Source organism: Dermacentor silvarum, chromosome 4 (genome assembly GCF_013339745.2).
Source record: "Dermacentor silvarum isolate Dsil-2018 chromosome 4, BIME_Dsil_1.4, whole genome shotgun sequence".
Taxonomy (NCBI): domain Eukaryota; kingdom Metazoa; phylum Arthropoda; class Arachnida; order Ixodida; family Ixodidae; genus Dermacentor; species Dermacentor silvarum.
In genome coordinates, this window is record NC_051157.2 from 76,011,023 (window position 1) to 76,027,361 (window position 16,339).

Genomic DNA, 16,339 nt, shown 5'->3' on the forward strand with positions numbered 1-16,339 from the left:
TCCCCGCAGTCTTCACCAGCCCATGTCACTTGAAAATGCTGGCATGCACTCAGTTTCCTCTTCAGATATTAGCACATATCGCGGGTCGTCGCATGTCACATTACTTGCATTCTGTTTCCTGCTGCAGGCAACATGAAGTGGGTGTCATGTTTTGCTCTGGCAGTGTCATATTCCGGCGTCGCCGACCAGCTCAGTTTCGTCTCGGTTTCTCGTTGCCGTCTTTAAGTACTATGCAATAGGAAAACGGCGAAGTGTGTCTCAGGCCGCTCGATCCCCACCAGCTCAACGAGCGTCGGCATTTTGTTCTGCAACGATTCTCGCCGAGTGGACATGTAAAAAACTTCCCGCCAAAACGCCCTACCAGGAAAAGATGCTGAAAAAAGAGGAGCGCTAATGTGAGCTTGCTGAAGCCAAAAAAAAAAAAAAAACTATATCGCGCGTCTCGGGCTGATTGGGCCCCACCATTTTGGCACCGTCGGCATCTCATGCTGCAGCAATTTGTGCAATGCTTTTCATTATGTAGATGTCCACTACAGTTGTCTGCCAAATTTCTTAGTGACTTCGGAAGTAGGTTTTCCCACTTCATATGTTTTTCCTTGCATTTTTTTTCCAAAACGTATTAACGAGGTTGTGCTACACTGTAGAACCACTAAATAAATAAAAAAAAGGTTGAGAAGTAGTTATAATTGATATTAAATTTGTAATATTCACACATGTACTTCATCATCACTACGTTCTTCACCATCACTACATTGGGACATTATCCGTGCCAGCACTTTATGTGCACTAGTCATGTAACATAACTTCACAAACACAATTTGCACACATGCTTAAGCGTTTTGCTTGTTTGTTTCAAATATTGTGAATGCTTGAATTTCAAAGCCTTAAAACTGTCCTGTTTGCGTGCATTTTTTATATGATCGGACACATTGCAGGACAGCATTGGTTCACTCCTGTGCATGAGAGATGTCTTTCTTGCAGGCATGAGAAAGTCCTGAAAGCGATCACTGAATGTGCGGAGATGGAAGAGCGGGAAAGGTTTGCCCCCATTGTGGCCGGTCTGGCGTGCAGGGACAACGATTCTCTTAGAGTATGTTAAGATGGCTTTTTTAATTGTGCGATCATTTATTCATATCGATTTATCTGTTTTTTCCTTATGAGTATTCAACCTCGGCCTTGTTTACACTGGATGTCTTCCCGTTTTAAAAGTTCGACAAAGAAAGTAACTGTTCCAACTGTGAACTTTTGATTCAATTAAGTCATAAAAGCAACCTGGTGTAATGAATACTCATTATTTTAAAGTTAGTTTGCATGTGTCGTTGCCCTGTCCTATCCTTGTTTTCTTTGCGCCTTGTGTACTCTTTTTTTCTTAATTTACTCGGCTTATTCATCTGCTGTATATAAAGCTGGTGTAATGCCTTTTATAATGATTATGACTAATAGGAAGGTAATAGGTGCAACTTCAAGAGATAGAAAACAGCATGGATTAGAAATGAAATGCACGTAGATGATATTTCAGTTGATATTGAGAAGGGGATTATTTGGGCAGGTCATGCAATGTGTAGAAGAGGTGAATGATGGTCAGCTAGGATAAGTGCCAAGAAAAGAAAAGTGCAGCCAATTAAGACATCACTACATCTCAGGCTGTCTTAATTGGCTGCAAATTTCCTAGCTTCATATCACTGCATCTCGGCCTATGAAGCTAGGAAATTTGCAGCCATAAAGTGAGTTTGATTGACAAAGGAAAAGTTGAGGATTGAGAATATTTCTAGATTCCCTTGTCATCTAGTGGAGTTAAAATGGGCCGATGATGGTGACGAATGCCTGCTTAGCATCAAGAAAAGGTTTTGTTCAATGTGAACTATCTTGCTCAATAACTACAATAAAATGGGCAAGCTATACCACATATGTGCAAAAAAGGTCTTCCCTCTCATCTTTGGAACTGTGTCTGTGCACCGCTTGACAGTGCAATAATATATATTTTTTTTTGCTCACGGTTGTGTAGACAGATTCATAAAATTTCTGAATCCCGTAACCTTTTAACTGCCATGGTGGCTCAGCAACTGTGCAATACTGCTACTAAACACGAGTTTGTGCACACGAGTTTAATCCAACCCGCTGTGGCTAAGTTTAGATAGACAGAACACAAAAATGCCCACGTATATAGAACTTAGTGCACGTATTAAGAACCTTCAGGTATTTGAAGCCGTTTGATGAAATAGGTTAAGTTATGGATCTGATTACTATCTGGAAGTCCACTTTGCCAACTATGGCATCCCTCTTACGTTATGTGTAACTTCAGGACATTTGTTTCAATCAATTAAATAGAACTTTCAAGAAAAAAAACAGTGACAACAATGTTGCTTGTTCAAACAGAATTGCAGAATTCTGGGTTGGAGTGGTGGCATTACTTTTAAACTTCAGTGTACAGTCAAGTCTATTATGAAAGGGAGGTTTCATTTGCAGCCATGACCATAGACATTGCAAATTTTTGCACTGAAGAGAAAACACAGAGAGGTGAGTTCTTCGACAGGAGAGTTAGCTAGCAAGTTTTAGAGAATGAGGTCCAAAATCAAACTGCAGTAGTAATCGTTGCTTGAGCACTGATTAAGTGTTTCCTTTCATATTGTCGCATCCTGTACATATGTAACTAGTGCCGGGATAATGTAAAGATTCTATTACAACGCTATTCACTATTGCCTTTTGCGTATCATCAGTGGACAGAATGGCACTCCACTTATGTTATCACCAGGGATAGGACAGTCGTGAGTAAAAAAAGAATGATAAAGAAAAAGGAACAGAACCGAGCAAAAGAAATCTTTACATTACACTGGCCTAGGTACTCTTATTAATCTTCTTGTGACCTTATCTAAATGTTCTATTTCTTTTTCAGGTAGCATGTATCCAGCTTATTAATGCCTTGGTCTCTGGGACAGAAGACTTCGATTTTCGGTTGCACCTTCGAAACGAGTTTATGCGCACTGGTCTGATGGACATCTATGAGGTGAGTTGGAGGGAAGTGGCTGTGTTCTGAGAATGTGCATTCAACTGTGCTGACATAAAATGCTTCTTCTCTTTGTTTCTGCAGAATCTTATGAACGAAATCATCGAAAGCCCCGAGCTTTCCCTCCAGCTCAATATTTTCAAGGAGACAAAGGATTTTGATTTTGAGGAGCTTTCGCAGAGATGTGAAAGCATCACTCAAGAATGGAAATATCCTTTTTTTTTCTGCTCAGTTGATGCTGAAATTTTTTTTGTGTGTGTCGTAGCCTAAAAGAGTCTTTATGCCGTATGTAAGTCATTCGATTTCTTAAGAATCGTAGGATGTAAATGTAGCCAACTCGTATTACTTTGAACTTTCTTGGACCATATCTTTTTATTTACTAGAAGTTTGAATAAGGTTGAATTGCATTAGAGAAGGTCCAATACAAAATTATGGCTTATTACAAAAGCAAATATACAGAACTAATAATGTTTGAACAAGCATACACATACAGGGACAGTTATACAGATACTTCTATATGTAATAATCTATTCTATTGCATTCTGGTAATGGCGCCATTTTGCCGCAGCACCTGTCAGCCTACCCAGCAACTTGATTACTTCTAAGCCTTGATATAACAGACTTCAGTAAAACAAAATTTGGAATTGAACGAATTTAACAAATCTGCTGATCACAGCTTCATTGAAGACCTTATATCACTGGCCACGATTCAGTGAAGTTATTGCGAGGCATGTGCTTGCACTGAGGCTTTGTAAAAAGCAAGCAAACAAACAAAAGGGTTGTGGGAGCTGAAGCATCATTTCTACTTGTCATTCTGTGAAAAATTGGTACCAGCAAGAGTATAGTATAATAGACCAGCAGTTGCTACACTATCCACCATAACATTGCACAACCCATCTTGCTCCGCATGCTTGATTACAGAGTGCAGTTCATCCAGGTCTTCGTGTCACCATAATGCAAGTGGTGTGCAGGAATATTCCAAGCTAGTACTGTAGTGGTTCTTCATTGGCTGCTTACACTTCTGCAGAAAAAATAAGGGCAATCGACAAAGTTACGGCACCTTGACTTTTTCCCACTGATGTCACTGAATGCTTTCAGCTGCTGAAGAGCTCAGTGGCTGGTACGCCGTGTGAAATGTCCTTCCTGTCAATACTGCAACACTTGCTGTGTATACGTGACGATGTCATCGTCAAGTAAGTTTCGCAGCTTGTTGATATAGCTTGCTCCATGCGGCAGTGTTGTGCAGTGTTCTGAAATATTTAGAGGGTTGAATTTTTTAAAACTCAACTTGTGTCTCCTCAGGGCGGATCTTTTTCATCATTGAGTCAAAATGTATATATAGAACAGCTTATTGCGTCATTAAAGATGTAAAAATTTATACAGAAATAGCCTGTCTTCAAAACCAAAGATGTGATAGGCTTCGATTCAGAGTTGACCATTAATAGTTCTTCATCCGATAATAAACCATCACCCTGTCATTTCGGTTTTCTACAGAGTCCAACTCATTCAAAAATGTTGCAGGGATTGTATCCGAAAACGCAGCTGGCATGCATGGCCAGAATGAAACAGCAGCACACTTTGCAGCAAATTAAGGGGGGACGCGGCTTTCGCATCGCGAAAAATGGCTAAAAAATCGATTTTTTGAAAATGACATTTTCAGTTTCTGTAACTCTTATTCTATCTGATTCCGAAATATCATCACTGAAAACCGAGTAGAAGTGCTCTAAAAAAATTTTTGTATCAGCCAAGGTGCCGAAAAATTCCGCGGAAATCGCGAAAAAACGGCGTTTTTCAAGCCACGATATCTTCGGAACGGCGCAGCCGTGCGCCGCCATCTTGGTCTCGTTGGAAAGCGCATTTCTCCGTCTTCAAATCTGCCGCTTCAGCTATTTCCTCCATACAGAAACAAGCACACAAAAAGCAAATGATTGAAGGTCGTGCCGGCGCCACCGATTGGCCGCGCCCGCCACGTGACTCAAGCGCGGTTCGCCATTGGTTTGGTGCTCGCTCCGTGATGGCGTCGTCTGCTCCGCTTGTTGCGGTGTCCTCGCGAGCTCCGGACAGTTTCCGTAATTTCGACGAGTGTTAAAGCGGGCGCTACGTGGACATAGCAGTAGTGTGGCCGATCCCGCTTTTTGTGGACGTCTCAGACCCGCGGCTAAGCATTCCGAGCATCGGTGACGCGGACTTCGCGACCGAGCTTCGGGCACGGAATGCTCGGACACGCGGCTAAGCCTCTCGCGCGTAGGCGTCTCCGACTCGGCGATGAAGCACATCGCGCGCGGACTTCTCGGATCCTTGCCTAAGCATTTCGTGCGTTGGCGCCTCCGACTGCGCGACTAAGCAAATCGAGCGTCGACTTCTCGAGCCCGCGGCTACGCATTTCGCGCGTCGGCACATCGCTCAACAAGTGTCGACTCCTCGGACCTGCGGCTACGCACTTCGCGCGTCGGCACCGCGAGCGTCGACTCCTCGAGGCCGCGGCTAGGCATTTCGCGCGTCGGCACCTCGGACTGTGCGACTAAGCTAATCGAGGATCGACTCCTCGAGCCCGCGGCTAGGCATTTCGCGCGTCGGCACATCGCTCATCAAGTGTCGACTCGGACCCGCGACTAGGCACTTCGCGCGTCGGCACCTCGAGCGTCGACTCCTCGAGCCCGCGGCTAGGCATTTCGCGTGTCGGCACATCGCTCATGGAGTGTCGACACCTCGAGCGTCTATTCCTCGGACCCGCGGCTAGGCATTTCGCGCGTCGGCACCTCGGACTGCGCGATTGAGCTTACCGAGCGTTTGGACCCGCGACCAGGCATTTCGCGCATCGGCACCTCGGACTGCTCGTCGAGCGTCTATTCCGCGGACCCGCGACCAGGCATTTCGCACATCGGCACCTCAGATCGACCCGCGACATAGCACATCGCGCGCTGACTCTGTTATCGTAATGTCACGATATCTAGTAATAATACCTATCATACCACCCCTTCATAAAGAGAACCTCATCATGAGCTCTGTTCACTAGGCCACTTGGGCTGGCACAGACACCTGGCTGTAGAAGTGAGGCATGATACAAAAGTACAGGCTGGAAAGCACCTAGCAGCTGCATTGCTGCCTATCTATCAGTGGCTCTCCTAACCTCCATAGCCATTGTCAATGGAAGATGATTCAGAAGGTTGCTGAGAGCCTTCATTCAGTAACATGGTCGATTCTACCAAAAGAAAACAATGCCTCACTGACTGCACTATAGGCTGCTATCAATGAGTCAGTCTGCAGATACAACGCTAGAACTACTGTATATTTATGCCCACATAGTTCTGCACCTCACTTGGTTTGAAACCCAGGCACCATGCTCTTTGTAGAGCAGCAGTAAAGAATGCCATACAAACATGAAAAAGGCAGAACGAAGGCTCAGCAGACCAGAGGCCACATGTCCAAGAAGCCCCACGTCACAAAACACATCAAAGATTACAACTTTGGTGCGTTTTAGAGAACTGAAGAGAAGGTGCAACTTTGAGAGCCGTTTTCTCAAAACTATTTTTTCGCCTTTCTGCTCAGTTTCTGGAGCTGATTTCTTCGTTACCGTTTAGCCTATTTTGATTCTGTTTTTTTTGTCACGTTCCTTGGACTACAGTGCAGGTCGAGACAGTCTCGCATTTTTATCTTGATATTTTATAAATTTATGGCGTGGCTATTCGTTTACCCCATAAGTGTGCTTGGTGTGAAGGTAACTTGAAAAATGACTATCTAAAAAATTTGTGTTGCGAAAAAAAAAAAGTAAGACTGTCACGACCTTCAGCACGCATTGAGCTATGCAGTCAATACTCAACGAGCCTTCCATCATGTTTTTTAAGCTCTCCAGGCCCTCCAGAAAGTTCAAGAGAGAAAAATTCTGCTCAATAAAATGTTCTCAAGATATCACCCTGAAACTTTTATGGAAGTATCAGGGAGACATTCTAAACATTTGTGCCAATTTTCATCAAAATCCATGAAGAAATCAGGAAGTTGATTTTCAAAGCCACGTCCCCCCTTAAGCTGGTCAATGAGCGGCATTAAACCAAGTGGGATAAAAGCTTTTGAAACTTCGTAGTAATAGCAACACGTAACAAGCCTTGAAAATTGCCTAGTCTCAATGTAGTGTGAAATAGCAAGTGTGTTATCAATGCCGTGCATGTATATTCACAACCTTTTGGTGTGAATTTAGGTGGTTGTACAGTCGATCCCAGATATATCAAACTCGGATATAGTACTGTATTATTGTCTATATCGAACAGTTGTAGCATACCCTTGGAAACCCCATGCAAAAGTATAGTGCTGTACTACGCGTATATCGAGCTCCCGTTCACTGCCACAATCAATATGTCAAATGCTGTGCCATGCCCCTGCAAGTGTGCTTCTCCGAATGGAGTCTCGACAACTTTTTGTACAATCAGAAATAGGCGATGCTAACAAAATGGTGCTGTTACGACAAAACGGTACTGTTTTGGCTAAAGGCAGTACATGCCACGGAGGTAAATTAGCAAGGTGCGGTGAGTTTCAGTTTTGATCACTGCAGATATGGATGGCTTATGCACACTACAGCCGTTCGTTACTGGCAAGACCAGATAGCCACTCTGCTTCAAGAACGCAAAAGGCCTCACAGTCCAATACACATTCCACAAGAGCCGAACTGGAGATATCTGTGCCACCGGGTTTGTCTTCTTGTAAACAAGGGCTTTTCGTGAATGGCATTTTAGGATTCTGTGAGTGGCCACGTGAATTCAACCCCAATCCCCACTTGGACGGATTTTTAGTTTACAGTTACAGATAACAGCACCACCGCAAGCCACATCTGCACTTTGCAGAAAGACCATCGTTGTAGCAGTGCGCAAGTCTCGTCGCTTTATGAGTCGAAGGCCCGCAGGTCGCATTGAACGCCTTTAGTCTGTGCTCACAGGGTTACACATGAGTGGGAATGGACTCAAAGTTTTGCAAGTTTTGCAAGCTGAAAGCCAATCTCGAATCTAACAGGGTCTGTGTAGTGTCGGTCGTCACCGACACAGCAGCTGGAGGAGAAGGCCAAGAATGAAAGGAATGCGAGACATTGAAGCAGTAAGTGGCATACAAGAAGAGATAGGTGGACAACTGGTTGCAACAGGAAGTGGGTTCTGGAACCGAAACTTAACACAACTGCTTGGTTGACTCGTTGGCAACATATGACAATCAGTCGTTTAAACGGTGTATTGTAACGTACACACAGTCAGGCATTATTCACGCGCACTTCGCAGTACAAGCGTGCTGGTGGTGGCATGGTGCATGTTCACACAGGCTGGTTTGCTTCTGTGCTGTTTTAATTTCTAATTTATCCTCTATAAAAATGTTAAACAAGCACTTCGATCTGCGCATGGTGAACCGCGGTCTCATGTCCGAGCAACGTGGGCTTTTAGGATTAGCTTTGCCATCACTATATTAAGGACCACTCCACAGTGCGAGCGACTTATGGCATTCATGTGCAAAAAATAAGTAAACTTTTGTGCATTCGACATGGCCTTGGAGAAGCAAATCAGTAAATTCCTGTTTCTCCCAATCTCGGGAAACTGTCCGAGACGCGCAGAGGTTTTGGATAAGCTTTAGATAGGCATATTTTATATTTTGAATGGTCAATATATTGAATTATCCTGCGATCCCATTCGAATTCGATATATCCAGGATCGACTATGTGTGTATGGCAACAACTGTCAAAAGTTTCAAGTACCTTTCTGTTTTGTGTTCCTTGTATTTTTCTTTTTTTTGCCCAAACAGGCCTGCATACTTCAAACTTATTGATGGCTGTATATCTCAAATTGTACTGCACAAGAATGGCTATGACCCAGATTTCAGGCGGTTTGCACGATTCCCTGTGGATATCGACACACTAATGGGTATGTTGCCTGCTGCTAGGCCTTTGCATTTGAAAGAAAGCCTCACTGGTGTTGTGTTCAGTCGAGAAAATCTGTATGCATATTTAGTTCCAGAAAACGTTTGCATGAATGACGTATTGTCATTGTTGCAGTGATATCTTGTATCATGTGTGTGCCTCCGATAATGTGATAATAAAGAGTTTTACCTTGTCCGGTATTTGGGTAAACACAGGCAGACTGGGCATTTTACTGGAGGGGTGGAGGCATGAACCTCAGCGGCCTGCACGGTGGCGCAGAGCTCGACCAGACATACACAGCTAATATTGCAGTAACCAAGTGTATTTTAATTTACACCTGCAGTGAAGTAGAATACACTTGGTTGCTGAAATATTAGCCGTGTTCGTCTGGTTGAGCTCTGCACCACCAGGTGGCTGCACTGTGCAGGTAGCGTACGTTTACGCCTCCGCCCCTCCAGTAAATCGCTCAATGTGTCTGCATTTACCCAAACACCGGACACGCTAAATCTCTCTAATGAAGTGATTTGGCTACAGCAATAAATCTCACAATCTTCAAAGCAATTGCATCCGTTAATCTGTTTCGCTGGTCAGTTTTGTTGCTGGTAAATATGCACATAGCGTTGATGATGACGCACAAAATTCTGTCTCACATTAAAATTGGGGTCACTGCTGTTGATTGCCGTGGTCTGTTCCCTGGACAATCTCGGCAAAAAAGAATATGAGTTCAAGATTACAAGCATGCCTAGGTACTGTAAATATCGTTTTTAATTTGTCACATTTACCTTTTCTTGTTCTGTCTTCTAGAGCACATCATCCAGAGTTCAAGAAGTGAAGAACAGGAAAACGTGGAGCAGTTACAGAAGAAGCTGGAAGAAACACTCACCCAGAAGCAGGAGTATGAGGCTAGGCTGGCCAATTACGAAGCTCGTCTTCGAGATGGACAGGGCTTTCAGGTGCATTGAGTTTGGACTATCTTTTGAAAAACTGCACTTCTTTCTTCTGTGTTCTTCATTTGATTTTTGTATGAAAGCAAAAATATTTAGAAGAGATTCTAGAGCTGATAATTATGAAGGAATCTGGCACGCTATCACCTTTGCTTGTTGGCGGCTCTAAATTTCTGGGATTTGAGCTTGTATAGTCTGAGCCTCGATATGACAAAATTGTACCTCCTGCCGACAACTTTGTAACTTTACAATTTTGTTAAAGAAATATTTTCTGTTTCTGCAGTCTGAAAATGCTCTGGAGGTTCTTATAACAATTCTGTTAATGAAAACATGGTTAGGATTTTCCAGATAATGATTTCATTTCTGAGCGCAAAGGTCGTCATTTTGTACGTTATTAATGTAATTTAGAATAGCGCACATCTGTTGAAAAATACGAGGGGGGACTCAAAAAAAAAAAAAAAACTGAACTGTCTCCAAAAAAAAATTTTTTTTAAATTTTCATTTAGGACAAAAACTATTTTGTTCTCTTTAAAATAGTCTCCAATGGATACAATACTCGTTAAAATAGTCTCCAATGGATACAATACCCTTGTCCAAACTTTTCTCTCTCTGTACGAAGCAGCTATGGATCTCCTCAACCCTAATGCTCAATTTGTCTGCATTTACCCGAATACCGGACACACTAAATCTCTCTAATGAAGTGATTTGGCTACAGCAATAAATCCCACAATCTTCAAAGCAGTTGCAAAGCAATTGCCCCTATGAACTTGTATTCACCTCGTTTACAATGTTAAATCTCTTTTCTTTAATGAATTTTCTTCTTTAAAAATAAAGAAAAAATCACAGGGAGCTCGGTCCGATAACAAAGTGCTTGGGCAACACTGGCCTATTCCTGAGAGACTAAATATCACGTCATAGTCAAAGCAGTGTAAGCTGTGGCACTGTCGTGATGGAGAAACCAATCACTCACCTGTATTCCACCTTTTTGTACGTTTCTCTCACACATTTTGATCGCCCGTAAAACATTTTGCAGTGATGTCATCTTGGCTACTGACTTGGGAACCTACACCCACCTAACGGGACAAAACAGCAATATAATTAGTCAACGTCCGATTTTTCAGACTCACTAGGGGCCGCGAAAATGTCTGAAAAATTGGGCAGTTCGGAAAAATGAATGCATGCCTTTTACTGCCCCCAAGGGCTCAAATTGCCACAGGCACATCCGAAATAGCTCTGAATGCCTGCCAGTACACTTATTAGGCCTATCGGTGCTCCTACTGTGACAGGAGACGATGGGTGCATGCGTGTATAATTAAGGAATAGATACCGTCTCCCGTGACAATTGCACCTTCCCATTCTTGGTATGCTTCACCACGTAACACTGCTAGGTTGAGGCGAAGCTGACTTTTGGGAACCGGCATTATGCAACACATTATGGAGCTGGGCAGGCCATGTAATGCATAGGATGGATAACCGGTGGACCATTAGGGTTACAGAATGGATACCAAGAGAAGGGAAGCGCAGTCGAGGTCGGCAGAAAACCAGATGGGATGATGAAGTTAGGAAATTTGCAGGCGCAAGTTGGAATACGCTAGCGCAAGACAGGGGTAATTGGAGATCGCAGGGAGAGGCCTTCATCCTGCAGTGGACATAAAATATAGGCTGATTATGATGATGATGATGATTATGCAACACGTAGTGCTTTCCAAGCTCGAAGCCATTGGCGAGGTTGACATAGGTGGAGTCAGCACGATTGATGACAGCGGTGAATTTTTCAATGAAAAACGCGGCACTGAACAGCAAGAAGCTTGGTAGCGAACGTCAAAGCAGGGCCGGTATTTTGTAGCGATGCCTTTCCGATGCTAATACCTTTTCGCGCTTGGTCAGTGGTCAGAGCGACGGTCCATTCAGGTTATCAACGGGATCAGCCGTCCGTGAGCGGTGGATGATAAGACTAGTATAGAATAAGGCATCACTACAAAATACCGGCCCAGGTAGGCCCTAGCGTTGCCACGGTGGTGGCTACAAGAGCGCCTGTTCCAAGCAGCAACATAATCAAAATGGCGGCGGTGGTGGCTTTGATAACGCCGTTACGGACCTGCGGTCAAGACAAAAAGTCCGGAAAATCGGACTGCGAACAGTTTTTGAGTCTGAAATTTCAGACTTTCTTATACATTGACTCTATGGGGTACGTGGCGGTGCCGTGAAGGCTTCCGAATTATTGGGCATGTCCGAAAAATCATGTGTCCGGAAAATCTGTCGTTGACTGTACAAAGAGCTCCATGAAGCCAGTCCGGTTTTTTTTTTGGTCCCCCCCTCATACTAGGTGTAAATATTGGGTGAGCACATAGCGCCAGCCTGTGCTCATATTGCACATTTAGCCATGGACACAACGCAGCATGTAATGGTTTCTCCTGCGGCACTATTGTCGAGCTGTTTGTTGCACACTTGCTTATTATGCAGCAAGTTCTGTTTAGGTGGACATAGCTTATGAGCAGTTGACATCATAAATGCTCTAGGCAAGTTGAAGCAATTGTGTTATCACCACATTTGTGTGTGACAACCAAACACATTTCTATTAGCATGTGCCAGTAGATGTATCCCATCCACGTTCTTCTTTCGGGGGCCTCTATACGTCTTTCTGTGCAGTTTAGGAGACCCATTGAGACTAGCAACATGAAACATAATGGGCACGTAGAAATAACAGAATGAATGAATAATGCAGGATGACATATCCATCATCAAGATATGGTTTTGTCACAGAACTTTCAGACTTTGTTACTCGTATATGTTTCATGACAGAGTTTAATTTGAATCACATTGTTTTCTATGTCATTACCATAATGGCACCCAGCACCTGACCTTAATTTTTTCCAAGCTTGAGTGGATAGACATATTGGGGCACCCTAGTTTTTTTTTTTTTTTTTCCCCCATTTTTTCGCCATGTGACATTGTCTGGTATACCAGTCTGCTTGCACTCATGTGTCAGTTGAGAGTTTCTTCTCTCATATGTTTCTTGCTCTGTAACACAGCTGCCTAGAGCATTTTATTGCTATACAGCATTGTTGCATTGTTTGACTGTTGCATTTTCTTGTTCTACACCCCATCCGCCCGTGTCCCAACCCAGAGCCCCAACAGTGCCAAACTAAATGTGCCCCCTGGGCTGCTGTCTGCCACTGGGGGTGGAGCACCTCCTCCCCCACCTCCTCCTCCTCCACCACCACCTGGAGGTGGCGGCATTCCTCCTCCACCACCGCTGCCTCCCGGTTCTGGCATCCCCCCACCTCCCCCCTTGCCAGGAATGGGTGGTCCCCCGCCACCCCCTCCCTTGCCAGGGATGGGACCTCCCCCACCCCCGCCCTTGCCCGGGATGGGGGGACCTCCACCCCCTCCTCCACCACCGGGCCTGGGCGCCATGTTGGGCCAGATGCCCAACGGGGCACTTCCCATGTCGCCGATCCAGCCCGAAACGCTGCCACACGGCATGAAGCCCAAGAAAAAGTACACTGTTGGAACCACTCTCAAAAGGGCCAACTGGAAGAAGGTTATGCCCCAGAAGGTGAACATTTACGTTTTTTCACCATACCCTTTGTTTCACCATGTGCAATGCAAAACATTATGTAAAGGAGATGTCATGCTGAGTAAACAGAGGGCAGTTCTCTTTGTCAACAATGTGAAGGTGGCACACAGATGGCAAGAAACAAACACAACACAGCGCTGATTGTGAGTAGGTGAGCCAGTGCTTCGTTTTGTCTCTTTCTTGCCCTCTGTGTCTTGTATTATTCACTCTGTTTTTCACAATAAGCCACGTGTACCAACCAGCCAAAGTAAACAAAGTCTGCGCCGCTGCACCAACAATAACAGTCAGTAGTCAGAGCTGGCATCAGACTTGTGTGAAAGAGCGTACTCAACTTGACTTTCGGCTGACTTGACTGTCATACTGACCAGATGGCCAGTGAGGTCGTAAAGCCTGTTTTTGACTCTTGTGTTCATGTTGTTCACGTGGTACTACAGTAATAATAATGGAGGAGCTGTAAGTGCTAGGACATTAAGGTAAAGTTGAAAGCAATCAATTTTGATACCTGCAGTGGTTTTGGAAGGCAGAATTTCTGAAAGACGATTATTCATGCATTAGGCAGTGTATGTGCTACAAGTAGGCATGTGTAGGTCATCCACTGCTGAAGAAAACACCTCATTAACACTGAAACTGCCTTGCCATTAACATCTGTTTTACATTGTTGGGGAAAAGTGGCTAGTATGATTAAATCAGATATCTATTAAATGTTAAGATTAGTCTGCAGGGCTTCGTGCCAAAATGAAGCTGCTAGCCAGGCATAGATTGCTAACGAGGTGTTTTCTCTAGCAGTATACGACCCTGTACGTAGTGGTTTGTTTAATGTATTTCTCACCACAGGTCAACATAGCTTACCCGATACTACAGAGTATGGCTGCTATCACACCCAAGTGCCTACTTTTGGAGTGCATATTTCTCAGGAGCTAAATGCACCACAAGCTACAAAAAAAAAAAAAGCAACAGTAGTGTTATTAGAGGGCATGCACTGCATTTCAAAAGAAAAAGGGCATATGGGCATTTTTTTTTTTTTTTTTTCCAAACCTATGTGCATAGAGGGGGGAGGGGGTGGACTACGTAGGAGGCATCAGAAGTGGCTTTATATGTTGTGTTCAAGAGCCTGTTCATGAAGAGGTGTGCTGTACACATATGCTGCACTTACTGTAAAATTTGTGTTGCATCTACTGTCCCTATGCAAGTCTTCTGTGCTTCAGTGATCTCACTGTAAGGTATCCTGAACTTTGCCAGCGTATTTGCACTAATGAGCTGCTCTTGTCCTCTTCTAGGTGTCAGAAAAGTCGTTCTGGGTCAAGGTGCGGGAGGATGAACTTGAAAGCGAGGACATCTTTGAAGGCTTGGTTTCCAAGTTCTCGTCAGAGCCACCTGCAAAAAAGGACAAGACGGAAGAGAAAGTGAATGTAAAAAAGACAAAAGAACTCAAGGTTCTTGACGGAAAGGCGGCACAAAATCTGAGTAAGTCTCCTTTACACCTTTCCTTTTGACCTCGTTGCAGCAGTTATGCCGGCAGTGTAGCACTGGGCACATACTGTGCTGTGTTATTCTCGTGCGACTTGCACTGTTTGTGCACATTAATTGTGTGGAATTGATATCAACAATCTTTTTCGTACACCAAGTGGTTTTCACAGTTTTTAAAAATCTTATGATGTCATTCTTGATGACTAGTTAAATTTAGGAGGAGCGGTGTCTCTGGTTCTACTATTTATACTGCTGTTCTGTTTCTGTAAAGAATATTAGCCCTTGTGTGCAATGAGGCGAAGATATTTGTGATTACTCTAGGAGATAACTTTTACAATTGATATTGTAAAGTGAAATTTTGAATTGAAATTTCGCTCATGTGTTTGTAATTCTACAACTTTGTTCCACATTGTCCAGTAACCTTCATTGTTGTTTTATTGCTCTCTCCTAATTAAACCACCTCTGAACTCAGGGTAATTAAAATATAAAATTCTTATTGCCTTTATCAGTAACTGCATACTGTATGGCAGGAATTTGCACATACAATTGAACCTCTGTATAATCTGTGGGGTCTCGCACGCGCTCTTGGGACAAAGGAAAAGACAACACAGTAGTGCAAACAATCAAAAGGGCATTTATTGCACCTTTTATACACTAATACACGCTAGCCGAATTACTACGCATAGAACATTCACATGGGTGCACGACAAATCAAGGAAGTCCGACTCACTGCGACCGGATATGTTCGTGAATATGTTCGCCCACATGCTAGACACCAACGCCTAATCGTTCACGTGTACAGTCACGCAAACGGTGGCGCGTTCTAACTATCCGTGTTCGTCCATACCGGTGCCCTGCTCCTAGCATCGTGAGACGGTCTCACGAAGCGTGGATCGGCGCATGCGTAGAACGTCCGCATCGCTCACCGACCCCACTTCGAAGAGGCAGTGCCTTCTTCCTTTTGCGCCCAAGTATCCCCGCCGTTAGGTGGCGTTAGCAGCGCAACACTAGCGCCATCTCCCGTAATACTCCGCAACCAAACCAACTGCCTAAAAGCCACGCAGCGAAGCCGGATTACAGGAGACGAGAGCCATGCAGGGAAAACAACATCAGGGGATGCGTGACACTCGCGCATCCCCACAAATCAGCACGGATATAATGAATTATCGGATGTAGCAAAGTTATTTTTGTGTTGGATGCAACTTTGTTGTAAGGAGGTTCTACAGTATTTGAATCCAACTCGTCAGTATGGACAGTCGAAGTTTCTTCGACCTATTATTGCAAATAAGAAAATTTGTTTTAATTGGAGGATCTCTCATTAAAGATACATTAAAGTAACAATTTAAGTTGAACTATATTGGTACATTATGCTTAGAAAATTGTGAAGAGGCTTATGCTGCTACAGTGTGCGAAGGCTTCGTAAGCCAGAAAGGATGCAAAAATGAAAGCTGCATGGC

General features: G+C 44.0%; 1 protein-coding gene across 3 annotated transcripts in view; it reads left to right on the forward strand.

The window, feature by feature from the left end:
- LOC119450267 (protein diaphanous) overlaps nucleotides 1-16,339 on the forward strand; it is a 58,033-nt gene that overhangs the window by 14,883 nt on the left and 26,811 nt on the right. For all 3 annotated transcript variants that reach the window (XM_037713676.2, XM_037713677.2, XM_049665756.1), the window contains 8 exons: nucleotides 982-1,090; nucleotides 2,894-3,004; nucleotides 3,089-3,213; nucleotides 4,081-4,197; nucleotides 8,777-8,895; nucleotides 9,696-9,844; nucleotides 12,963-13,394; nucleotides 14,693-14,879. In XM_037713676.2, coding sequence (XP_037569604.1) covers nucleotides 982-1,090; nucleotides 2,894-3,004; nucleotides 3,089-3,213; nucleotides 4,081-4,197; nucleotides 8,777-8,895; nucleotides 9,696-9,844; nucleotides 12,963-13,394; nucleotides 14,693-14,879 — 1,349 coding nt within the window. The remainder of the gene's footprint in view (nucleotides 1-981; nucleotides 1,091-2,893; nucleotides 3,005-3,088; nucleotides 3,214-4,080; nucleotides 4,198-8,776; nucleotides 8,896-9,695; nucleotides 9,845-12,962; nucleotides 13,395-14,692; nucleotides 14,880-16,339) is intronic.